Source organism: Callorhinchus milii, unplaced genomic scaffold (genome assembly GCF_018977255.1).
Source record: "Callorhinchus milii isolate IMCB2004 unplaced genomic scaffold, IMCB_Cmil_1.0 Scaffold1, whole genome shotgun sequence".
NCBI lineage: Eukaryota > Metazoa > Chordata > Chondrichthyes > Chimaeriformes > Callorhinchidae > Callorhinchus > Callorhinchus milii.
This window is the reverse complement of record NW_024704742.1, coordinates 3,335,132-3,361,373: the sequence shown is the minus strand read 5'-3', so window position 1 is coordinate 3,361,373 and position 26,242 is coordinate 3,335,132. Positions and strand designations below refer to the sequence as shown.

At 47.8% G+C, this 26,242-nt stretch overlaps 1 protein-coding gene across 2 annotated transcripts in view; it reads right to left on the bottom strand.

The window, feature by feature from the left end:
* The window catches only part of LOC103184493 (netrin receptor UNC5C), a 182,447-nt gene that overhangs the window by 5,273 nt on the left and 150,932 nt on the right, over positions 1–26,242 (bottom strand). The window contains exons 6-15 of one of the 2 annotated variants that reach the window (XM_007902522.2): positions 25,001–25,168; positions 20,077–20,241; positions 14,848–14,904; positions 12,440–12,631; positions 10,371–10,724; positions 9,559–9,646; positions 6,246–6,414; positions 4,055–4,288; positions 2,132–2,281; positions 1,158–1,322 (exon numbers count right to left, since the gene is read on the bottom strand). In XM_007902522.2, coding sequence (XP_007900713.1) covers positions 1,158–1,322; positions 2,132–2,281; positions 4,055–4,288; positions 6,246–6,414; positions 9,559–9,646; positions 10,371–10,724; positions 12,440–12,631; positions 14,848–14,904; positions 20,077–20,241; positions 25,001–25,168 — 1,742 coding nt within the window. The remainder of the gene's footprint in view (positions 1–1,157; positions 1,323–2,131; positions 2,282–4,054; positions 4,289–6,245; positions 6,415–9,558; positions 9,647–10,370; positions 10,725–12,439; positions 12,632–14,847; positions 14,905–20,076; positions 20,242–25,000; positions 25,169–26,242) is intronic. The other variant, XM_007902523.2, reaches the window with a different exon arrangement.

Here is a 26,242-nt window from a genome sequence, read left to right as displayed (position 1 = left end):
GGCACATCCCTATCGTCACCTCGCCCCGGCTCTGCCGAGCCGCGTCTCGTTTGCGAAGCTACTGGAGCTCGGAAAGGGCCGTTGCAGAGCCTGTTAAAGGGGTCGAGCCGGGCGGGGGTGGGGGGGGGGGGGGTTGGGGGGGTGTTTTGGTGGTTGTAATTCCTGTGGTCGTTCATTAACGCAGAGTTGGGCATTCGTTTAATTAACGAGGGGTAAAAAGCGCACGCTTTCACTGTGTGTCTGGCTGCCCGACCGGGGACCTTCGCGTCCGGCGAGCTTGTTTCGCAGGTGCTGGCCTTCGATTAAGAGCTCACGGCTGTTTCCTCGCGCTCGCACTCGAGAGGAGATACATAAACCACCCCCCTCCCGCCCCCCCCCCTTCAGTCAGCAAATCATACCATACACGATTCTTCTTATAATAATAATAACAATCCTCGCATTTGGTATAGCGCCTCATCACGTCTTCGAGACGTCTCCGAGCCCTTCACAGAACAAGTGAACTGACTGTATATTTTGTGGATGAAAGGCGGCAGCCAATTAGATATATACACATGTGTTATTATATACCTTTTGCAATGGTTGTCCTGGTTCATCGTTACGCATTTTTGCGCATTTAAAAGCATCAACTCACACACACACACAGGGATGAAGTGCACTGGTAAAACTTTCAACACTGCAGGGGTGGGTGGGTGGGGGGTGGGGGGGGCAAGACAACAACCCTAACATTAATGATCCTTCCGTTTGACACAGCGCCTACAGTGTGAAAAAAAAACCTCAAAGCGTTCTCCAGGGATTAGTGTCAAGTGAAGTGACTTGTGTTTTTGTGGTCGAATGTGACAGCCAATTTCTGCTCAGCAAAGTCCCACAACCAGGCGCTCACATGTGCCACTCAGACCCCGGCACCCACTCCAGTAACCTCGGGACCTCATTCTAGCACTCTTTTCCTCCTACAACCTCGTGCCCCCCTCCTTCTACCTCCTCTGCCTCCCCCGCCCCATAAGACTTTAAGGCCTCCGCTCCCTGAGCGAGCGACCTTGGCTCTAGGATTCCACCTCAGGTCGCAATCGGTTTTGCGCACGATCCCCTCTGCCTGTTACTACTCTGATCTACTTTGGACTTCTTCCCCGTCGATCGCGGACACAAACAAGTCGACAAACCTCAGACAAGGTGCACTGGATCTGAAAGATTTGTCCCTCGCCTTCGACCTGCCGCACGCACAGCTTACACACCAGCTCCGTGGTGAGCAGGCTGAAACGCTCCAGGGTGAAGGTACAGTGAAGGCTCCCCTGACAGCCACTCCATATGTGGTAAAACGGAATCTCCTGCACAGAAGTAAAGAGAGAAGCGTTAATCAACGCGGATTAACAAGCCGATTCCTCATCAAAGCCACTGTATTAGTTTGACCCGTTCACTGCAGTGAACTTTACTAACCTGTTCGTGAGCATTCATTTGATTTGATGAAACGTATAACTTTGACGTGAATTTTGATTGGAAGAATTTGTGTCGGTCCTTAATTCACCACAGGGTCACAAATTTAAATGGCTTTACACCTGCTTAACGCAGGAGTTAATAAGGTCAAATGTAGATCATGGAGACTGATCACAGGACATGTGGGATCTGGGATCACACTGGGATCAGGTATTGATGCTTTTTCCCGAGGTGACAAGAAATGATGGGCAACATTCTGTTATTGCGCTCAAAGGAAGCGACGTTACAGAAGGATTGATTCTGAGACCTAAGACCTCCAAATAATTGATGGGACTTTGTGACCCGATTAAATCTCCGTCATATGGTGTCGAGACTTATAGATCCAGCAATACAAGCCCATTTTGTGAGTTCCTGGAAGGCGAAAGCTTTGCTCTTGAAAGAGCCGCCACAGACACGATGGCTCATCTCTACAGTTCTCTATGGCTTCGTATTGGTTTCCACGTGTCACTAAAACAGGATGTTTCGAGTTTAGACGTTCAGAGGGCTCGATTCCCATGGTTCTACATCAGAAACCCATGACACAGCACAACAACAACAACAACTTGCATTGATATAGCGCCTTTCATAGCGCCCCGGAGGGCTTTATGACGCAGCAAATATAACATCAATACTTACTTCACCCAGGATCAAATAGAATTCTTACCTGGTACTTGGTCAGCAGTTTGCTTCTCCAGAGGGAATGAGGGATGTCATGGATGGACAAACGCAGGTTGTGGGTACTGTCCTTGAAGAGAAGGGTCTTTGGCTCGTCCACCAGCTGTCCTCCCAACTGCCTCTCCATCTCAATCACTTCCTACGGACAAAGTCGAGGACTTCGATCAAACCCGTTCAACAAGCGATCGGCAATATCGATGGTCTCCGCAGGACTCAGAATAAAAAATCACTATCGACGCTCGTTCATTAGGGCCACAGAGTGGGTGCTCATTCCTTTAAATTAGATATTAAATGGAGGCACTGGATGCCAGTTCTAAATGTTCAGATGGATGAGAAAGGTCCCATGGCAGGGACTTTGAAGAGCAGGGACTCCTCTTGGTGCCCAGACCACTCTTCTTTTCTCATTTAAATTCATCCAAAAAAAACAATGTCACACACCGATTAATCGTACATTAACAACAAATTGCCCTTATTATAATGCTTTCATGTTGGGAGGATGTCCCAAGGCGCTAGACTACTAAGGGTTTGAACCCGAGCAGGGGGTTGGAATCAAGAGGGGTGGAGGGCAAAGGGCGGGGGTGGCAAGATGACTGAAGGCACGATCAAAGAGGAAGATCTTGAGATGGGCCTTAGAGGAGGCAACAGAAGGGGTGAGGTGGAGGGACTTATGTTCCAGAGAGTTTTGGGGCAGAAAAGCTGAAGGCCCGACTGCTGATGGTCAGGCTGGAAGGGTGAGGGACATAGAGTAGGTCTGTGCTTGCCGAGAAGAGGGAGCGGGCAGATCGGTAAGGTTTTAATAGGTCACAAGAGTTTGGAGGAACAAGACCCATGGAGGGATTTAAAAGTGAGGAAAAGGATCTTAAACTCTAATCGTCTGGGGCACGGGGAGCCAGCGAAGCCGAACGAGGGCGGGGGAGATCAGCTCACGGAGGCTGTTGCAGGAGAGGACAGGAGCTCCAGAGTTCTGAGTAATCTTCAGCTTGTGGGAGGGAAGTGTTGGGAAGTCCAGCGAATAGGGAGTTTAACATTGTCAAGCCTGGGGGTTATGAAAGCATAGGTGAGGGTCTCGGTAGCTTGAGGGAAGAGATCGTGGCGGAGACGGGCATTATTGAGGAGGTGGGGGGGGGGTAGTGAGGAGGGATGGTCATGGCATGGGTGTGGGTGTACACAAATCTGTACATTGATTTTATGGCTGTTCGAAGGATGTTTCTGGTGCAAATAATTGCCTGGAAACAGAAGTCGCGGTGGTCCGAAGCAACGTATTATAGAAGCCCTTTGAGATATCAGACCGAAATCTCAGAAGCTTCACGTGAATAAAGTGACGTCGCCATTCTCCACGCCATTCATGTACTGTTTTCAGTGCCCTTTGTACTTTATTCACGTAAAGCCTTTTCTTGTAAAACATTCCTGTTCTGTGAAAGAGCTCCAGTGGGGTTATTGGCACCAATTACAGGTTCAATAGGTCATATCATCTACTTCTATGCTGATTCTCTAACTATTAGAATTCATAGACTATAACTCTATAAGACTATACCAGGTATAGGTGGAGAAACTTCATCCTGGTCCAGATTTACCTTATTTATATAGCATCTATTTATTTAAACGTAATACATCCATTCATCCATTCGTTTATTGATTTATTTATATCGAATTTGGCAAATTGTTGAACATGAACCATTTTTCTGCCGTTTCCCATGAAGAGAAACTTAACAGTGAACTGGCTAACGAAATTAAGTCCGCGTTTAAAATTGTTTCTCGACTCTTTGACACACCAAGAAAGTAGAGTGAATCGAGATCCAAGTGGAATGGTTACCGGGCTGTTCAGGCTATTAAAGGACACAAACGACCGTTAGGTTACGAGCAGTGAGCGACTAAAAGCAAGAGTGCTCGTGGGTTAAGCCGTAACACGTACCTTCAGGGTGTCCTGGGTGTCGTCCAGGCAGTAGACACGGATGCTGTAATCGAGGGACTCGCACAGAGCCGGGGCGAATATGGCCAGCTTCAGCCGCTTGGTAGCTGCCTTGTTGATGGATCGCCCGGCTAGACAGTAGGTGCCAAGCTGCTCAGTCAGAATGTGACAGGCTTGGGAATCCAGCTGGACGTAACAGGAGGAGCTGAGGGTCTCTGCTCCGATCACCACGGCATCCTGTGGGCGAAAACAACAGCGTAGAACACTTCAGGTCCTCTCAGAAGCCGTCGGTGGTGCTTGCTACCCTTACCCCTTCAGCGGCACAGGCCGTGAATCACTTCTAACGTTCTCTCCTCTCTGACTCACCAATAAGGCATTATTGGTGCCGGGTAACCTGTTCAGTGGCATTATCCTTGAATAATAATGATAGTAATAATAATAATCTTTGCATTTGACGTAGCGCCTTATCATGTCGTTGAGATGTCTCAAAGTGCTTCACAGAATATATTGTCAAGTGTGAAACCTGTATTAAGTATGGAAATGCCATGGATATCCGTTCAATCCTCCCCCCACTATCCCTCCGACTTCATGTGGTTTTGAATTATTGTTGAAGTGTGCGAGCGGAGGTCAAAACAATCATAGCAAAATGAATTATCAGTAATTATCGGATTCTTCACTGGCTTTGTGAGCTGGAGGGAGCTACCGGAGCTCTTGACGCAGTCTCTTTACGTGAAGTTTCCTCTTGTAGGAAATTTATGTGCTCCAGGTAATTCATCGCTCATTTGTATTCCTCACCACGATATTGTCACAGTTACTGATCAACACTAGTTGGACGTTGGAAGTGAAATGAAAGACATGCGTGCGTCAGCCTGGCTCAGTTGGTAGCACTCTCTCGCTTCTGAATCAGAAGGCTGTGGGTTCAAGCCCCAGGTCCAGACTTCGAACTCATATAGTCTGTGTGACACTCCAATGTAACGCACGGGGCACGAGACATTGCTTAGAGACCTTTAAACCGCCTGCCTGTTCGAACGGGCGATAAAGATCTCGTGCCGCTAAACGTGAGAAGGGAGTTTCTCCCGAACGTCCCGGCCATCAGCTCCCGCTACAAAATTGGGCGATCCACTCGACAGCTGTTTGTGGGATATTGGGCGACGCGGTGCGCAAGTCGGCTGACGCGTCCACCCACCCACAACAGCAACAACAACAAAACAAAATCGAATGACGTGCAAATTGCCGGAAATATTCAGGGAGCGTTCGGCTAACCAGCCCTGCACTCGCCAGCAGATGGCGGCACAGAGCAGAAATTCCCGGCGTCTCCCGAGGGTTGGGTTCCGTTTGCAGCTCCAGACCTGGAAGCATTGGGATCGGGACGTATCGTTTCCCTCAAAAGGCTAAATAAAATATGGTCGAAAAAAGGACCTCATTCGCACCGACAGCTCCGGGATTCCTTCACTTGTAATTGTTTCCTATTTCTGTTATTTCTGAACAGGTTTGCTTTGGTTACCGGGCAATTTATATTGGAGCCTCATTGAAACCCCGGTGATTGTGAGTCCAGAGTGAGGTACCGTAGCCTGTTTCGCTGTGAACGTTACAACAGAGAATTTATTTACAACAAACAATCCTTTCAACTTTCGCCCAACAACTATACAGTCAATTCACTTTACAGTATACTCCGTGAAGCGCTTTCAGATGGCAATAACGTGTAAGGTCAAATGCAAGGAATATTATTGTAATTTGTCCTATAAAGGGCGGGGGGGGGGAACGGGGGGGGGACATGGAGGGAGGGATTGAGGGAGGCAGGAAGGGGAGAGGGGGGGTGAAGGAGAGGGAGAGTGGAAAGAGGAGTGGGGACGAAGAGAGAGGGGGGAGTGGGAAGGGAGGGAGGGTGAATGGAGTAAGGAGGGTGGGAGGGTAGGGCAAGGGAGTGAGAGTGAGTCGGACAAACCAGGAAAATGTCAGCACTCACAGGGACTTTATTATCTGGAACCCAGAAGGTTGGCAGGGGACGGTGACAGACGGAGAGGGGCTGCTCAACCCGGACTTGGCAGCAAGATACTGAGGAGGAGGAGGAGGAGGAGGGGGAGGAGGAGGAGGAGAAAATGCCATTAAAGTTGTTTAAATATTAAGCATTTTAACAGCGTTCCACCGCATTCCAAGGAGGTTCGCACATCAATAATGTAGCTCGACCGCTCACCTCCCAGCTTCCCTGCCCAGACTGGCTCTTCAGCTGCATCAGCCAATCCTCTGAGTTGGGTTCCGCGCAGTGGTGGATGGTGAGGACGACAGGACGGGTCAACAGGGCGCCTGGAGGACCACAGCTGACCACCGGACTCAGCAGCGTCTGACTGCCCTCGAGCGACGGCCTAAGGGGTATCGCACACCACGGGTTAGACATTCCACACCAGTCTCACGGGTTCGCAAAACGTCAAACTTGATCCCGGATTCAGAACGGCAACGTTTTGTCTTTTGATGTCTCCGAGCAGTAATCCGCCTTGGGTTGGGTGTCCGCGGCAAAAGTGGGCTAAAAGGCTTCTTGCTTCAGGCGCAGTTTTTAAATCGACTCAAAAAGGGGTGAGCTTGTGCTCATAATCCTTACGTTCGGTACAGTGCCTCCCAGGTCAGGAGTTTGTCTCAAATACAGGATCTAGTGTAAGGTGTAATGACTGTGGGTTTGCCATTCAAAAGTGGATAGGTCTTTGTTAGATAAGGAGATCAAGGGATTTGGGGCAAAGGCTGGTAAATGGAGTTGAGATACACGTCGGACATGATTGAATAGAATGGCGGAACAGGTTCGAAGGGCTGAATGGCCTACTTCTGTTCCTATATTCCTAGATTTTGTAGGCAAATGCGACACAGCAATAGCCCACAAGCAAACAGCCATGAAATATGAATGGCCAATTGTCGCAAGGTCACCGGGAGAAACTCCCTTCTCTCTTTCGTTAGTGGCAGCCCGGCTCAGTTGATAGCACTCTTGCCTTTGCGTCCGAAGGGGATGAGTCGAAGGGATGAAGAACGATGCAATTGGAGGGATGAACCGAGGGGCGGAGGTGAGTGGTGGGGCAAGAGACAGGGGAGAGAGAGAGAGAGAGAGAGAGAAAGGAGAGGGGGAGGGAGAGAAGGGTAAGGGCAAAAGAGAAAGGGGTGGGGATGACAGGATTGAGTGAGGGAAAGGCTGACGTCGGGTTCTTACTTCTAGCAATTGAGTAGAGAAAAAAAGAAACAACATTCAACCAAGCTACGCAGAGCCGGGAGCTGGTGATGGAGACAGTGGAGTGGAATAAGGAAGCGCGAACTTGATGAGACACGTCTTGGGAGGCACCGGCAGGTATTGGAATGGAAAACCACTGCACCAGCAAACGCTGAGAGAGCTGGAGAAGGTCTTACTTTGATCGAGGCCTGAGAGAATTAAACGTGGATCTAGGGTAGGAAGGGAATAGCAGACCCGTGCGAAACCACGAGTTACATTGCATTCCCCCATCCATCTCATTTCGTGGGCGCTTCACTCCAGAGGTGTTTGGGAGGCCGTAAACCACGTGAGTAAAGCTCAGGTGCTATAAGGGATAATATGGGACCCGAGAGCTGAAAACTCAACGGTCTGATGCGTCTGACAGTGTAACTGCCTGAATGAAATGACTGGAGGAGCACGGATAAAAACATGGAACACGGAGCTGTGGAAGATTGTCATGAGCTGCTGTTTGGGCCCCAACTTGCGCTTACATAGCATCCATCACGCAGGGTAGCTTCTTGGAAGGCTTTAACAGCGGCTGAGATTGACATCGAGCAGGGGAGAGGAAGGGGAGGTGATGGCAGGCACGGTCGAAGAGGAAGGTCTTCAGGCGCGATCCGCAGATGGACAATGAGGGGGCAAGGTGGAGAGTTATTAAACTCCGAGGGAAGCAGAGGGCACTCTTCCGCAATCTTCCTCCTCTGCCCCCTCCTCCCCTTCCATTCGGGAAAGATCGGAATCACCTTGATCAGCGCAAAGCGGCACTGTGCTGACAACGCAACATTTCACGCGGTTTTTCCCCAGTGAGATATTTCAGGGTTTATCAATCTCAATTATAATCGCAGACCTAGACCCACAGGCAGGTGCCCTGTAACAGGGAAGTTTTCGGGGCTCATTAAACGAGTAAAACCCACGGCACAGATTTATCCAGCCGGAAACTCCACCAGTGGCCAATTAGCGTGGAGATGCATCTGGTCTTAGCAGATAGGCTTTACTGTGCGTTGGAACTCTTTATAACAATTATCTGTACAATTGGGGGATGTGCGTGGGGGCGAATGAGACAAAACTAAAGGCCGCTTCTTTGAACAGCATGAAAAAGTAACACGCATTTGCTTACGACAACAAATTACATTTGTTATAGCACCTTTCACATCGGGAGGATGTCCCGAGGCGCTGGACAGTCAAGGATTTGCACCTGAGTTGGGGATTGGGTTCAGGAGGCGTGGAGGGCAGGGAGGGTAGGGGTACGAGGGTGACCGAAGGCACGAACAAAGAGAAGGGTCTTGAGACGTGCCTTGAAGGAGGCAAGAGAAGGGGTAAGGCGAAGGGACTGTGGGATGGAGTTCCAGAGGGTGGGGGCAGAGAGGCTCAAGGCCCCATTACAAACCTAAGTCTGTCATCATGATGTTGTGGGAAGTCAACAAACACCAACAACTCAATCTCAGGTCCACAGTTACTTGTTGAACCTGGAGGTTTTAGCCTAACGACACTAAAGAAGTACACTGGGCAAGTCACTGCCATCTGTAGCACAACTGAGGCTTAGAGATCCGCGACACTGCCCTTGGAAAAAGTTGAAAGAGTCTCCTCAAAGTCTGAAAAGTTATAGGGGGAGATACTTGTTGATTGTCGGAGGTGTTGTCCTTTGAATGTGACGTTAAACTGAGGTGCCGTCTGCCTGTTCAGGTGGACGTTAAAGATCCCATGGCACTATTCGAAAAGAGAAGGGAGTTTCTCCCAGTGTCCTGGCCAGCAATCCCCCAAATAAAATTGCTCATGCACTTCATGGCTGTCTGTGGAACATTGTTGTAAAGAAATTGGTTGCCGCTCAGTCACTATACTACACTACACTACACTACACAGTACCCAATCAGGTATAAAAATATATAGTTCAGTCAGGAACAGATGCAGATCTGTCTGACTCTCAGCTGCCTGTTGCTCTCAGGAAATACGGTAACACTTGTTTCTTGACAGCCCAGTCGGGGCTTTGCTCTTTGTATAATCATTGACTGCGGAACTAACGTAAAGGGATCAACTGTTTAATGTCCAATTTGCGCGTGGGCTCATTTCATCGTTAATTAAATAACGCATACAAAGTCCCCTTACAACACGCAACACAGTGAAAAAGATGCATTTGCATTTCTTGACAAATCTTGAATAGGGTAGGCACTGCAACCAACAGACACAGGCACCAGCGCACGCGCGCACGCACACGCACACACAAACATCTCGAACACGGACAGGTAAATTTGTAAAACGCCTCCGGATAAACGAGCGCCGTTACCTCAGGTTCTCCTTCCGATGTACAGTCAGATACATCTCGTACACTCTGCCCTGGGGAATGGCTCCTGCTGGCACCAGTAAGCTTATTCCTAGGAACAATCACAGAAGAACGTTCTAAGCAAATCCAGCGTAGCGAAGGAGCTGAGGCTGACATCGGCACCGGATATCAACCATGTGATCATCAACCAGGGATGGGCAAAGGGAAGGGGTTGGGGGGGGGGGGGGTGTGGGGGGGAATTTTGATCTTATTTATTGTATTTCTTAACAGATTATTTAATAGTAAATGTGTAAATCTAGAAGACGTGAAAAGCACTATATAAATGCAAGGATTATTATTATTATTATTATTATTATCCTTGAATTTCTACGCGGGGGAATATTTTTTGTGAAGAAATACAATACGTACGTACGATCCCACTATCTTGAACTGACAGCGGTGCCTAAATCCCAACCCTAACCCTAACCCTGTTGCATGGTGCAATGATACAAAAGCCTAGCCTGAGACTCCAACACAGTTGGGTTGCATTGCCGTACGTGCTGTATTCGTCGGAGATAAGACGTTAAGCTGAGATCCAGTCTGCGTGTTTCTAGAAGAGAAGGGAGTTTCTCCCGGTGTCTTGGCCAACCGATCTCCCAGATAAAGCTAGGTCACTCGCTGTGTGGCTGTTTGTGGGATAAATGCTATCCGTGTGCCGATTGTCTGGTGCTTTATCACGGCAATCGAGTTGCGGTAGAGTGGAACCAATTTACCGGAGCTGTACGATCACGGGTAGGTAGATTTACCTAGATTTATAAAACCACAGGGAGATTTACCAGAGTTGGGCACTATAAGATGGCCGCCCAGGATGTTGAAACTCCCGAACGCACTGCAGGTTGGGTCCTTCTGCTCGACCACTCTTTGGTTCTTGAGGTTCTGGGTCTCACTGTCGAGCAGCGACTCGGTGTTGCGTGGGGAGAGTTTGGCCGCCAGGTCCACCGTCTCCTCTTGCGGCGTGATGCCGCAGGAAGAATTGTAGACCTTTATCTTAAGGTTGGGCAGCGGGTCGAGCAGCGGCGAGTTGGTCATCGGGATCTTGTCTGCGATGTCGTGCAATGCGTAGACCGGACCCCGGTACAAGGCGGCAGCAGCTGTGAGGTCAGGCTGGACTCCGAGCAGGTGAGAGTTATCTGGACGGAGAAACAATAAGACCATCATTTTATAAAGAGGCCTTCTCCACTCAAGCGGCACTTACTGCGCTTGTGGGAAAAGAGCATTTATCCCTTTGTGCCTGTCCCACCCTTTTATTAGATCGTAGCTCTTTTTGGCTCTAATCCCGTTTCCTGCCTTTTCTCCGTTGCCCCTAATTCCCTGCCTTCAAGAGTGTCTGTCGATCAACCCAAGAACTGACATTGATTCTGTGTGTATTGTTTCTCTGGCTTTCTTTCTAACCGTCTTCCCTTTCGTTCGAGCGCTCTGAGACGTGAGCTCGTGTGAAGGCCGCTAAGTAAATGCAAATTGTTGTTCATGTTAACCTTATGTTTCCATGTTCTTAATTCCCCTACTGGAGCGAAGAGCCCTTTTTTTTCTGCCTTTTTTTGATTGTGAATCCCCTTTAATATTTTAAACGTCTCGATCCTATCACGTGTAGCCAGGGATCTCTCCTTCACGTGAACGCAGTTTTCCATTTGTTACTAATTCCACACTGTAAATATTGGGCTCCAATTGGTAGGAATTCCTCCTGGGTCAATTCTAATGTGGCATGTTAGGTCTTCCAGAATTTATCAAATTGTTAAACACAGCCTCAGTTTTGAAGCTAATCTTCTGCTGGTTTCTTTAAAAACTATACAGAAAACCAGCATCAACGTTCAGACTGAATTCAACTTACTTGCCACATTCTTCAGGTTAAAATGTCACATAAACAGAGTAAATCGAGACCCAAATGGAACTTTGCTCCACAGTTGTCCTGTTGCCTCCCTCGATTCCAGGACCGCCGCTGTCCTGACGGATTGCCGATCGGTCACCAAGTCCTGGATGAGAGCTAGCGTTCTCCAGTTGAATGTTGACAAGACAGAGGCCTCTCCTACTTGGCTTGACAGCATCAATCTACATGGAAGTGCATTCCCCTTCACAAAACCAGTGTCTTGTTCTGTTCTCAACTGTCCTTTAAACCCCACGTCCATGCCTTGACCCATCCAGCTTCTCCCACAACTCTGCAATATTGCCCGCCAATCTACCCCATCGTTGTCCGGCTCAACTGGCTCCCTATGCCTCAGAAGATCGAGTTCAAGACCCTCATTCTCAATTTAAACACTCTCCACAATCTTGCCCCCCCCGACCTCTTCCCCCCCACCTCTCTGACCTTCATACTCCACACCCTGCCTGCCCCACTATTGGCAGTTGGGCCTTCAGCCCCTTCTGTCCCCACTTCCTAGAAATCCATCCTAGGAATCCTAAGAGTCCCTTTGCCTCTCCCTTTCCCTCATCTCCTTCAAGGTCTGTCTCATGACTTTCCCCTTTGACCACACTTTCAGACATCTTCCCACCCCCGCTTGCTCCCCACCCAGAATCCAACCACCAGCCCGGGCTGGTGCAAACCCTGGAAAGTCCAGCGCCTCAGGACATCCTCCCGACTTGCAAGACGCCCTATGAGTTCAATTTGCTGTTCTTGTTGTTGTGTTGAACTGGCAGCAATGCTTTCTTAAGGCACTTAAGGAAATCCACGTCAAAGGGAGAAAATACGCCAATGCCCCAGAATGATAGCATCCGCAGCACAGCTCAGCATGTAACGTGTGATTCTCTCAAACACAAGGAGATGTCAGAAGGCCACCTTATCAAACCGAACGCTACGAATAAAACCACGACCAACCAATCAACCAACCAATCCACCCACCCAACCACCCACCTTGCCTGGACGTCTTGATGCTCACGGGCTGGAAGCCCCCGTTGAGAGCTGCGGAGTCACGGATGTCGGAATTGAAGTCTCGGTGGTTCTTTCGGTAAACGAACATCACCACGACCATCAGGATGGCCAGGCAGACGATCACCGCCACCACCACGCCCACATAAAGAGCCACGTCATCTGACCCTGGCGCAGCTGCGGAGACAGGAAAGGGTCCTAAATTGGAACCACAAAAGCCGATGGGACCTCTGGACACCCCTACTTCTGAGAACTGGAGCGAAGGAAATGCATCGCGGCAGTTGCTCAATTGGTTGAACCCTGGACTTGGGACCAGCTATACTTTGTTCAAATATTATTCCTTACTTATTTTTTATATCAGTGGGTCTACTCCTTCCCTCCTCTCCAAGGGAAGGACGTAAAGTTTCCCTGGAGCTGAACTGCACTGTACTTGGGCCCCATTGTGTCCTCAGTCCTGACTGCGAACATTTATCAACGACAGATTCCTACGCTCCACCTCGCACTGGAATCCTATTTGCTGTATTTCTCAGCAAGAAATGTGCAATTATCGGATTTTCTGAAGCACCAAACGTGCGTGAGGTGAGTTTAAAATCAGATGCTCTGGAAATTAATACCGACAAGTTCCGTTAAAGAATTTGTTAAGAGATGCATCAAATCACACCACAATATTTCTTAATTACAAAGTGCAGGCAGTTATTTCGAGTGTGGAATATATTACCCATTAATTTTGATGCATAAAAATGTATCTGTTGGGGCATGAAATGTGATGATGCCTCAATGACAATAATAATAATAATCTTTGCATTTGGTATAGTGGCTTTTGCGTCAGGAAAACACCTCAAAGGACTTCACAGGATATACTGTAAAGTGTGGTGACTGTATGTTTTATAGGCACTGTTGCTCTTACCTCAAGCCTAAGCATCCCAGAATAATATTTTCCCCGTATAAATAGTCTGTGGGATTGCACCAATTTCCTCAGTCACAGAGGAATGATCTCCCATTCCCTTTTTACTGATGTCTCTGTCGCGTCCTTCAACTAACTCAGACAACAAGGCCCAAAACCCAACGTTTACAAACCATTTCGGCAGAACATTACGTTTGCTATGCTAGTTTAGCACTGGGGGGGGGGTTGGTTAGATTTTGGTGCGGTCTAAACGACGTGAGCGTTCTTTCGCGCAATTTACCAATTTTAAAATTCCACACCCGTCAAGCTCTCAGTTAAACCCTTCACAGATCCTTCAAATGGGAACCAAGGATCGGGTACAGAGTGCGTCCTGATAGGGGCATCATCTGGTGCAGTCCTGGACCTCACAGATTGGAATGTTCTACTCCCAGTCTACGCTGAGTTGAGTGCGTGTTGACTGCGCTAATCCCCGTGTCCGTATTGAACTCAATTAGTCTTAGGTTGATACTCCAACACAGTGCTGGGGTGGGTTGGGGGGGTGAGGGTTGCATCGTCAGAAGTGCCGTCCTTAGGACGAGACGTTAAAGTTGTGTCCAATCTGCAGGGTCAGGTGGAGTTAAAGATCTCATGACGCTGTTTGAACAGACAGACAGCGGTTCCGCTTTAAGGAGACGTTTGCCTCAGAATAATGTAAAAATAATAATAATTATCCTTGCATTTGATGCAGCGCCTTATCACGTCTTCGAGACGTCTCCAAGCGCTTCAGGGGATATTACTGTAAAGCGAATCGACTGTGTATTTTGTGGGTGAAACGCGGCAGCTAATTGCGCACAGCAGCGTCCCCCACAGACAGCCGTGGATTGAGTGACCCCCAATTATTAGTATGAAAGCTAGAACGAAGGCTGAGAGGTTCTACATCTTCACATGGTAGAAGGCTGTAAGACCCCTTCAGTGCTTATGAGACCTCTTACCGTGTGTCCTGTATCAACTAGTTGCAGGCAGTGAGGTGTCCTCTAAGCACTTACATTGCGAAACGAAGAAACCAAACTCAAAATAAAAATAAAGGCAAACTGAAAGGGTTATAATCTAGGGTGACCATGGTCTGTAAACCAAATCCGGGGACGTGTATATAAAACAATTTAACTCACCCACAACTGCTGATGGTGTGAGAGGGATCTTGTTGACGAATGGTACTTAACCTGTGTCCGGGGGCATGAGCGTTCTGCCTGCCCAGAAGGCTGATGGCTCTCGGCGCAGGTTAGCTGGCGTGTGGGATTAACGGCCGTGTGGCTGTGTTTCTCTGATGAGCGAACGTGTTTTAGAATTTTATTGATCCCGCTCAGTTTGTGGCTGAACTCAAGACGGGGCAAATTTGGTCCCAGGGACGCAATACCTCGTCCGGAGACTGTCCCTGGGAATCAGGACTTATGGTCACCCTATTATAATCCGCACATAAACTCCAAACAAAAAGGAAGAAAACAAAACTTACAGGAATATCCAAAGTCGCTGCGAGCTTTCTGTTCTGTGGAAATTTGATAAAATAAACCTTCAAGAAAACGAACACAAAAGAAAAAGAGGTTGGAAATAAAAGTTTAAAAAAAAAGGTTCATAAACAAAGAAGAAAAAATACCACCACTAGAAACGACAATAAGCTTCAAATGCAGGATTACCGATCTCCGCTGCAGCAGATTGCAGAGATACGGAGGCCGCTGATTGAATTTTAGTGTGTTCCATTAAGAAATAATGGCCAGACTGATTGTATTACAGCTTGAAATGCAACACCATCGCACTCCCAACACCAGGAGACAGCTCAGGCCCATTGTCATTTTATGGAGAACCTTAATGGATGGAGAGGCTATAAATGTTGATGCACATTATCATACGCAGAAGCTTTTTCAGGCCCCAAATGCAACCATATGCTCCACGTCCCTGAGTACATTTTGGAATAATCCTGGCAGATTCAATGTAATCACCACGCTTGACACTGGCCTGTACTTAGTGCTGAGGGCAGGCAGAAGGCTGATGGCTCTGGGCACAGGTTAAATGCCCGTCATCAACAAGAACCCTCTTGCATAGCTCCTGTGGGACTACTTCCCTTTTACGTTTAATGGCTATCTAATAGGATTTCGCAAAGAACGCAAGGTTTAATCCATTACGTGAAATTTCTGACAATTTGTACTCGAGAGAGAAAAAAAAATTAATCTTTTTTAATTCCTTCCGAAGCACGCGATGCAATTGCAACGCCGCTGTTAAAGGACCGCAGCTATTAAGAAAATATATTAGGAAGAGAGCTTCTGGTTCGGGTTGAGCGTGTCTGTTGGAAGAAAATAAGGCAAGAACGAAAGCCTCCCACGGGCTTCGAGGTAACCTGGGAGACAGATACCAGAGTTTAATGAGATTCCGTTTGGATCACGAGACAGAAATGCCGGAGTCTATAAATCGCTGGGAAACCTCCCTAAAGTCACGCTCGTAGCCAAAGCAGCATGCTCCACGCCGCTGCAGTGAATTCTACAATTATTATTACTGGGCTGAATTATAAATGGTCAGGCAGTGAGTCACGAAGCCCTGGTTCAATTGAGGATCTCCGGATCACTTCATATACCGTGAGGATCAAGCTCAGCTGGTATTGACGTCAGCGGAAATCAGACGCTCAATCGCTCTCAAGCTTATTGCCGACCTCTGGGAGCAGCCCGGGGAACGGTCCGCTTTTCCTATCGCCGTGAATGGTGCGAGCGTGGGTGCTGGGGCAGGAGGTGGGGGTTTACTGGGTCATACGGTCCAGGTCACATTGTGTTGCTAGCTGTTTGGCCGATTAACATGAGGCAATCACTAGTGCATCTACAACAACAACAACAACTACTTACATTTATACCACGCGCTCCACAGGGGGAACACTTAAGAGTGGCGGAGCTCGACACTGAGCCAGGCGGTGGCGGTGGAGTGGAGGGCAGGGATGTGTAGGAGGCCGGAGCCAGCTGAGCGCAGGCGGCAGGTAGTGGAGTGGGGGGGTGTAAGCAGGTCGGTCAGGGGCGTGAAGTGATTTGTACATATATGAGCGTGACAATCCTGAAATCGAACCGTTTCGCAGGTGGCAGCCAGGGAGCCTGGCAAGGAAATGGGGTGATGCCAGGGTGGAGTTTGGTGCAGGTGAAGATCTGGGCGGTGGAGTGTTGTATCAATTGGGTTTATGAATGACCGAGCTGGGGAGACCGGTGAGGAGGGCATCGGAAGAATCGAGGCGGGGGAGTGTGGGGTGACAAATGTGTGGGTAAGGGCACATCTTGGCTCGTCTCGGCACTTGCCGCTTGTTGTTCCAGAGCAGCCACCCCGACTGCCCTCCCTCATCCAAAGCCACACCTTCTTAATTCTCATCCTCTTCCTTTGGTAGGTATGGAGCAGAAATGGGTATGGAGCCTGCAAAGCCAGTGGAGGTTTCATTGTCTGCTCAGCTAACCCCGAGATGATTATTGAGATGATAGCATTATTGGCTCAGTGGGATAAATATCGGGCATTCTGATTTCTACTGCCTCCCAAGGCCTTCTCCCCACAGTCAAAAAATCTGCCGAAACTCATTGTTCAGACACAGGTACCACAGACACCAGTCGAGTTGTTCCACATTCAGTGGCCATCTCCAGCAGTGAGAAAAAAACAAACAGCTCAAAGAAAGTTTGCTTCTGCTCGTAGATCCTCTTGATTTATTTTCTCTCGGACCCCGTTCAACTCCAAGAGGACTGCACGTGAGGATAATTGAATACAGTTCGGCTTTAATGGAGCTGAACAGGTCCCAAAGTGATTTCCTTGGAAAAATTACATATTTCGTCCTTTTGTTTTCAAAGAACGCAAACGAAAATGTCTGGAGTGGCCCGATGACGTGAACGGCGCTAATATAAATGTAATGTTGTTGTTGTTGCAATGGTATGGAGTTTTACATGGCTCAGCTTGTAGGGCAGGCTGCAGGAATGGGATTTAATCTGCTTCTCACCCTCTCCTAACGCCAGCAATGAGGCAGCTGGTACGAGGTGACTTCATCGCGGTCTCCTTGGAACCAAACTGGCTCCGAGATGACAGGCTTGGCCAAGTGACATTGGAATCGAGTCACCACTGTGTGGCACTCTCGGTTTTCCAGTTCCTGAGCTTGGCAGGAAGTAAAGGGGCAGACTGGTCGCTGGGGGCTCGGATTCTTCTCACTCAGCTCCTGTTAACCCTGCAAACCAAAGCTCTGAAAGACAGGGTGGTCCTCGCTGGACAAGCAGCAAGAAAGCTTGCCAGACAGCACTCCCAATGGCAAGCTACGCGGTTTTATCCGGTTAGACTCCCTCAGTACCCCAACACACACTCTGGGGTTCCCAAGCCTTGGCTCTTACCAATCTGCGCCTAATACTCTCCAGAATTAGGTAAACAGAATGCATCCCTCCAGGGGGACAGTGTGCATTTCTTGCCAGACACAGAGAAATTTCCACGTGTAGGTGACACACATGTGTGGCTTGGCCTGATGCCGAGCCAGGGAGAGGGGGCAGGTTCACAGCAGAAGGTTTTCATGGCACGATCTGAAGACAGGCAAGGAGGAGGCAAGGCGGATGGATTGAAGCAGAGAGTTCTGGGTGTAGCGGCTGAAAGCACAGCCACCGATGGTGGAGCAGAAGGGCCGAGAGACGTGGAGAAAGCCGTACAACTGAGTAAAGGGGGTGGGTCCTGAAGTGAGATGTAAGCAGTTCGGGTAGAGGTAGGGAGGTGCTAGAGCGGGGCGGTGAATCCGTTTAGTCATTATTCATTAGTACATTTCATGTGCTCAAATCTCTGATTAGGTTTGCGTTTCATAAAATTATTTAGCATTCAATCTCTTCACAGCAGAGAACTTTTTCTCGGGACATCGGTACCTCTAGATTCCTGGTGGTGGCGTTAAAATCACAGTGGGGAATGGGTGCAAACGGTTTAGCAGCCCCACCATCAGGCATATACCAGTACTGGAGCTGTTTGTAAGGCGGTTGCTATCTCAACAAAAAAATAACCCTCGCATTTGATACAGCGCCTTTCGCGCCAGGAGGAGGAGGAGGAGGAGGACGTCACAGGATTTCACTGTAAAGCGTAGTGACTGTGCACTTTGTTGGGAAAGGCGGCCGCCCAATTCGCGCACAGAGGCACAAACGCAATCTCCCGCTGCGTGTGAACTGACAAGGTTGGACCAATTTGAACCCCTTACAGGAGCCGAAAGAAGTTCAGAACGCTCAGCACTTAGAAGGAGGATTCGCTTTTTTTTTTGAACTGAATTCAACTCCGCCACACAACATTTTGGTTACAGAAATGTGCAGTTTAGTAGCTATAAAAATCCAGGGACTCGCAGTAAACGAGATAACCTGAGGATTAAACGCTTGTCTCTGGCTGGCTTTCTGAATGGCACGGAGAGTTTATTCAGCAATTATTTTGCTGCTCCACACGGATTGGATGGTCACAGGTTTGTGTCGCGTTAGCTCATCTGAGTCGGACGCATTTGGAGGCAACGATGATAATCCTTGTCCCTAGGGATGTGTGTGGTGGGGGGGTGGGATTGAATCAGCTCGAGTCCCTGATTCTGACTGTTATTCAGAGACCCCTGATGGAAAGTGCGGGTGTCTAAACATTGGCCAGGGACAGAATCAGGCGTGGCTTTGAGGTTTTCCCATCCCCTCTGTTGTATGACCTGCTGCCATTCTTTCAATCTCCCTGCTCCCCCCCCCCACCCTCCCCCCGCCCTCCACACCCCACCCCCCCCCCCCACCCCGACCCCCAGCTCGGATCCGTAACTCTGTCCGTCCAGCGCCTTGGGACGTCCTCCCGACGTGGCGGCTGAAAGAACAGCTGCCGATGGTGGGGCGGAGAAGGTGGGTAGCAGAGCGGGGTGTTAGCAGGTTGGAGAGGTAGGAGGAGGTGCTCGGGAGTGAAGTGACTGGAAGTCATTCTGGAACAGGAGCTTTAAACAATCAGAGGTATCCATCCCCCAAATACACTGAACCTTTCCTCCGACACAACTTCCCACCGGCATACCCAGAGCATCTACCTCAAAAACCTTCGCACACCTGTTGCGATAAAAATTGCTTCACAGTAGATGCACGTTAAAATGCACACAAGCAGAGCACATATCCCAAAACATTGACTTTCGTTTCTACAAACACATTTCCCTCTCCCATCCCTAAGATCCCATCTTTCCCCTGGGATGTATGGTTCCCCAGATAAAAAATTAGGAAGGGGACCTGCTCTTTCAGTCTTGGCTAATGGGCACTTTGCAAATAGCCCATGGGATTGAGTAAACCAGTAAACAGCAGGCCAGGCACATTCTGAGTCTATTCACTGACTAATGTGGCGAAGGGGGAAAAAATCAGTCAGGAGTCTGTCTCCTACCACACTGGGGGGCAGGACTGGCCTGCTTTTCCTTTCTTATTCCGCGAAGTGTGAATATTTATGCTTTCCAGTGCCCGGAAAAAGGTTTGGGAGACCTTCATGTGAACTGCTTGTCAGCTCAGAATAAGTAAATAAATGACAGACAGTCTGCTAGTGTTCACCAGAATAGTCATACACAGTAAGTCACAGGAGGGTTCATTGCAATAATACATAACACCGAAATAAGATTGGAATAAAAAAAACCTTCAGGGCTCTACTCCTCCTTTAGAAACCGAAAAGGTCACACTGAAGAACCGTTTTTAGCTGGTGAACTCAAGTCGGATTTGCCCGTGTCCTCACTTACTTTGCATGCATAAGCCATCGGTGCAGTTTTTGGAGTTTAACACGGGTCCAGGGCAGTCCTTCCCGCCGTTTTTGGGGGCAGGAGCCGTGCATTCCCTCCTCCGCCAGTGCATGCATTCCGTCCCACACGTAGACCATTTGCTCCATGCCGTCCACCCACCATCAACTAAGGTTTGACAAGAGAACAGCATCAATAGACAGGTCAGGCAACAGCTGCACCAATCGCGGATGTAAAGCCTCCTGGAGCCCAGCACCACGGACGAACACACACACGCACACACACAGTCGCTCGCACACACGCGCACACAAACGAACACGCACACACACACACACACACTCACACACTGGAGGGAAGCCCCTTTTTTTTCTGCTGATAAAAGCTTTCATACCAGCTTTAGTTCCTATGCTTTAATGGAGATTAAAGAGCATTTAGGATTATTATAAAGCATTTAGGATTTAATGATGCTCGAATCTTGGAAATAAATTCTAATGTGCTGCGGATTAAAACGCAAAAAGTAAATTTTTCAACAGAAGCACCGAAAATAATAATAATCCTTGCGTTTGATACAGCGCCTTATCACTTCTTCGAGATGTCTCAAAGCTCTTCACAGAATATACTTTAAAGTGAATTGACTGTGCATTTTGTGGGCGGAAAACATCCCTACAGCGCTGATTAAAACTGAAATTCGGAACAGCTGAATTCCAGAGAGGGAGGGAAGTTTTAGCGCCATGACTCTGTGACTCAGTACCATGACGAAAAAAAAATCTAATTGAGTGTGTGTTCCTCAAAAAACTCTTTATGAGGGCGTAAATGTAAACAGGGCAAACTCCACATCGGAAAACAAGCCAGCCTTCAGGAGCCAGCGTAAATCAGGATTCAAACGAGAAAAGAGACCTGAAGCCTTTGCGGACCATAATAGGTTCAATGCAGAAGTTGAGATCTAATTTATGATATTCACAAACCAATTTTGTAAAGTTAAAAAAACTATACCAATTTTGGAGAGTAAAAACTATACCAACTTGTGTTTTCTTAAAATAGCATCCTAAGGAGATATTCTCTCTATCCTTGCTCTGTTTTCTTCCCTCACCTATCCGCACATATCTGACAGCAGCAGAGAAAGAGGAGGGCAGCGGAACAGAAGACTATCTGTTACAGTCATTCCCATTGGAATCCAGAGGATCTGTTATGGATCAAGCCAACTTGGGGATACCGAAAGGCGAATTTCACCGCCAACGTCGCATGAAAATAGGTCACAAATCTCAAGTTGTGATTAATGCAACAGCCGCAGTTTAGGGAGATTGCAGATTTCTTTTAAAAGCAGAGCCAAGCAAACACAACTGAGGTCAGGCAACATCTCTTCACACAGAGGGTTGTGATGATGTGGAATGCTCTGGCCCAGAAAACTGTGGAGGCGGAACCAATAGGGAGGCGTAAAAGTGAGAGAGACAGATACTTGGAGAGCAGAGGTATTAAGGGGTATGGTAAAAGGGTGAGACGTTAGGTTTAGAAGATCTGCTAAAACCTAACAAACTAATGGAACTGACTTAGTGGATTAAATGACCTCTTCCTGTTCCCGTTCATGATGTTCCTATGATTTCCCCAATACTACCTTAAAGAACCCTCTAGGTTTGAAACAGCTTTGTATGTAAGAACATTAGAAACTATGACAAGAAAAGGCCATTCAGCCCTCAAATTCATTCCTTCAGCAAACCAGATACAACCTGCTGTGCTCTACTCAAAAAGGAATCTATCATATTTCCAATCGCTAAAAATAGCCAGCTTTTCCTGACATCGCTCTAACGGGATTGTATATCATCAAGGCACTTTTGTTTGCAGCAAATAGCAGTAACAAATCCCCAACTCGTTTAATATCTTGAGGGAGGTGGTGAATCATGAGCGGAATAACCAAGATGAGAATCGGTGTGACATTTCTGCCTGACCCTCAAGGGAAGCTAGCAACGTTAATGGCTATCAACCCAAAGTTACAAACTACAATCTCCAACACTCAGCAGGTACAGTGTCACCTGCACCATCCAATCCAACATATTCCAAACAGTACAGCCTTCCAACTCGGTCACTTTCTCTCCTTTAATTTTGTTTCTCTATTGGTCCTTTCACGAACTCTGCTTTGAGCTCTTTTTCTTCCTTCGACTGAGCCACGGTTCCAGGGGAACCGGGCCTCTACTCTGGCTCCTTAACAAACGATCTATTATTTAGGAATGAGCCTTCGCAGTGAGTGTTATTCGTCTACTCAACACAGGGGCTTTGCAGCCAAGTGCTTAATATCTTGATATCTAGGGGCTCTGTGCACTTGACCAGGACAGCTGTTAGTTCTGACAAATCACTGACCCCAAACCTGACTGAATCTTCCCCAGAGGCTGTGTGAGGGCTCAGTGTAGCAGTGCTCACAGTACGGATTGATGGCTCACACGTTTGATTTCCTCAGTTCTCTTGATTCCGGCAGGATCACTGTAGGGAAACACTGCCGGGAGTCGAGGAAGCAAGGAAATCAGATCTCTAACTAACTTGTCCCCAGCAGTCAGGGCAATCGAATTTCACTAATAACAGTCCTAGCATTCCACATAGCGCCTATAACGTTGAAATGTCTCCAAGTGTTTCACGGGTAATTGGTGTCGAGGTCAGTGACTGTGCATTTGTACCCAAATCAATTCGTGCAGAGCGAGATCTAACAACAGCACGTGGCCAACTTATTTGGAGGATTTGATGGCTAGGATCCTGGGAGAGACTCTCATCATTAGTGGATAGCACCTCTGACAATGCAGCACACTGCCAGTATCGCCTGCTCTATAAGCTCAAGCCCCAACATGGGGCTTTACCATAATGTTTTGACCCTGAGGTGAGAATCCTGTCAACTGAGCCGTGTTATTGAACCAAAAACAATAATAAATTGGTCATTTTCAATCTACGACTGTTTGTGGGACAGTGGGACATTGCTGAGCGCAATTGGCTGCCGCGTTCACCCACAAATATGCAGTCAATTCACTTTATAATGTGTTGTGTGAAGCGCTTTGGGAAGTCCTCCCAACATGAAAAGCGCTATATCAAATGCAAGGATTATTATTATTATTATTGGGAGCTTCAGTGATGATGTCTGTAGCCTCAACTAAGGGTAGCATGTGGTCCAGGGACGCATAAATGCCTCCCCATCCCACCCTACATGTTTCCATATGCACCGTTGGAAAGAAAATCCAGTTGGAGTTAATGGATAGCTCCTTTGACAATGTCAGACACTAATGGGATATTCCCCCATTATAATTAGGCATCACCAAGGAGCTCTGTATAAGACCGACTGGAATTTCAACCCAGAAGTGCTCTGGTCACCTGTTTTTCCAATAAATTAGCAAAGCCTGGAAGTATGAAACATCCCCTTGAAGCAGATCTTTCTTTGAAAAGATCGAGTTCAAAATCCTCGTCCTCGCTTTCATAGCCCTCCACAGCCTTGCGTTGGCAGCTGGGCCTTCAGCCTCTCTGCACTCACCCTTTGGAACTCCATCGCACGCTCCCTTGACCTCCTCCCCTCCCTTGTCTCCTCCAATCCTCCAAGACCCATCTCAAGATACTCCTCTTCCACCGTGTCCTCAATTACCTTCCTACGACCACCCTCCCTGGCCTCCCCTGCGCCCCCCCCCCCTACTGATCTCAACTCCAAAATCTTGACTGTCCAGCGTCTTGGGACTTCCTCCCGATGTGAAAGACCCTATACAAATGTAATTTGTTGTTGTTTCAGTTTCGATTAAAAGATAGAAACACAATTCAGCACTAGAGTTAACTGCACCTCAGATCTCAATTATTTAGGACTTTGGGTTTTCTATTAAGCAAATAATTTTGTTACGTGAAATGATTTAAGCGCAAATCCATTGAGCTTGTCCCTTTAATCCCCTTGAGAAGCGAATAGCCTTAGCAATTTACGAAATTTACCTATTAGGCAAACACATATAATTCCTGTTAATTTCATTTTTTCTGGAGTGTTTTCTATTGGGGTCATGTTAGTTGCCCGTTCAAAGTTTAGCACAACAAATGGGCCTCCGACATGTGTGTTAAAATCACCGCCGCTAACCATTCTCAATAGGGAAGTCTGCAAAGCCAGCCTTGGAGCAACTGATCTGACCTCATTGCTTTCCACTACTGGTTGGCAGGATTATCTGCATTTTGATTTAAAAAAACAACGAATCTTACTACAGCAGTGGACACACGAGCTAGAGATCTAATACCAGGCTTGCAGTCATTCCCATAACTGGTGTGAGTCCACGATCTACATCACTTGGTTCACTCAATCTGCTAAATATTGAGCAGACCTTTGCATTCATCCTATTTGCTCCTTTCTATTGATTCTCAGCATTGTGTCTCAAACCCCAAACTCAGAAGATGAGCACCTACTGAATCAATGTGATATTTCCACGTGCTACACCAACCTTCCCTCAGGACTGTCTGAACTTGAGGGGATATTTGGTGCTATTTGTTTCGCTGGATTTGGCAGCAGTTCTGTGCTAAGTGCCTGCGCCCGCTTGGAACTGGGTTGATACTATCTAAATGAATGATGAGTGGACAAGGAGGCTGTGCTGATGATTAACGCAATGTCCTTTGGTCTCTGGAACCCAAGTCCAAAATGTCGGGATAAAAACCTTTTCTCACTCTGCTGACTGTCAGGACTAAAGTAAAATGATTTGGGAACAGTATCAGCCCAGTTCTCAGAGAGAAAGATCCCATAACATTAAATTGTCATGAACCATTCACGTAAAACAAAGCAGAGGCATGAAGTGGCAATGAGTGTACTATTCTATGGTTTATTGAACTACAAGATAGTTTTTAGGTCAAGAAGCTGGGAGAGAATGCTTCAAGAGGTTAAAGGATTTTTGCAATAAATCAAGTTAAATCCGGCTAACTGTTGAGATTTCTCATTTACCAGGACACATGGTGGTGCAGGCAATTCTCTGGACGCTCTGACCATCGCAAAAGGCTCCTCCATTGAGCGGTGCAGGATTGGTGCAAGTCCGTGTTCGTTTCTGGTAGCCTCTTCCACAGCGATTGTTGCAGACCGACCACTCGGTCCAAGTTGACCAGCCACCGTTAACTGGGTGGGGAGGGTGGGGGGGGGGGGGGGGGGGGAGAGGGAGAGGGAGAAACGTGAAGATAAGACATTCAGAATTAATTCAGGAAATGGATGATTTGGAACCAAATGAAAGCCCAATTCAGAGTCGCAATTTCTTTCGATGTTGCCTTACAGGAGCGTCCACACAGTTGACTCAACAACAGCACCGACAACTTGCATTTACCTAAAGCCCCCTCACTCACGGTGGCATCCCAGAGCACTTCTGCAGCGACTCGTGAAACCTTCGACCAGTACTGGACATCGACTTGCGGCAGCAAATCCCATGCCACAACTTGTTTTATTCATTTGAAAGAAAGTTGATCATTTTACAGTGTTAAGATTCACTGTGAATTGGACGGTTGGTCACTAGCTCAAGGTCAACCTGGGCTGATGAACCAACGTGTTTCTTCATTGCCTGGGAATACGCAGCCACACCAACAGGGAACACTAGCAGAGTTGTGAGAGGACTCTTGTTCTCGGCTGCACATTTTAACAGGTCGTCGTTGTCATATGAGTCAAACATTAAAGTCATTCTGGGTTGAGTGATCATTTTACCAAGGGTCCAAATGAGAGACGCTGAGACAGCACCACAATGATCGACTCACCAGCTGACTTAGAAAATAAACGGCACAAGTCAAAGAGAATTGTAATAGCCTCGGCTTTAGACAGTGCTCTGATGCAGTTTAAAGCATTTTTAAACATTCAATTCATGTCAGTTTTTAATCAAAACAAAGACGAGTGGAATAAACAGTCAGAGATGAGGTGCGGGAAGATAGGATGTCAATTTATCATTTTCAACAGGTTGAGAATCCAGATGGTTCCTGTCGTAATCCACGATACTTTTTGCGGTAAATTATCTTTCTGGGAGTGAAATGGTTGTGAGTGGAATTATCGGCTGTTATCGCTCTCTGGAACTCCATCTCAGAATCCTTGGGACTTGTTCCCTTCCTCACCTTGTTCAAGATCTACCTCAAGAACTATCTGTTTGACTGTACTTTCGGTCAGCTTTCTCCTCCTCAATGCCCCCTTGGCTCCCACGGCCAGCTCGGGTGCCAA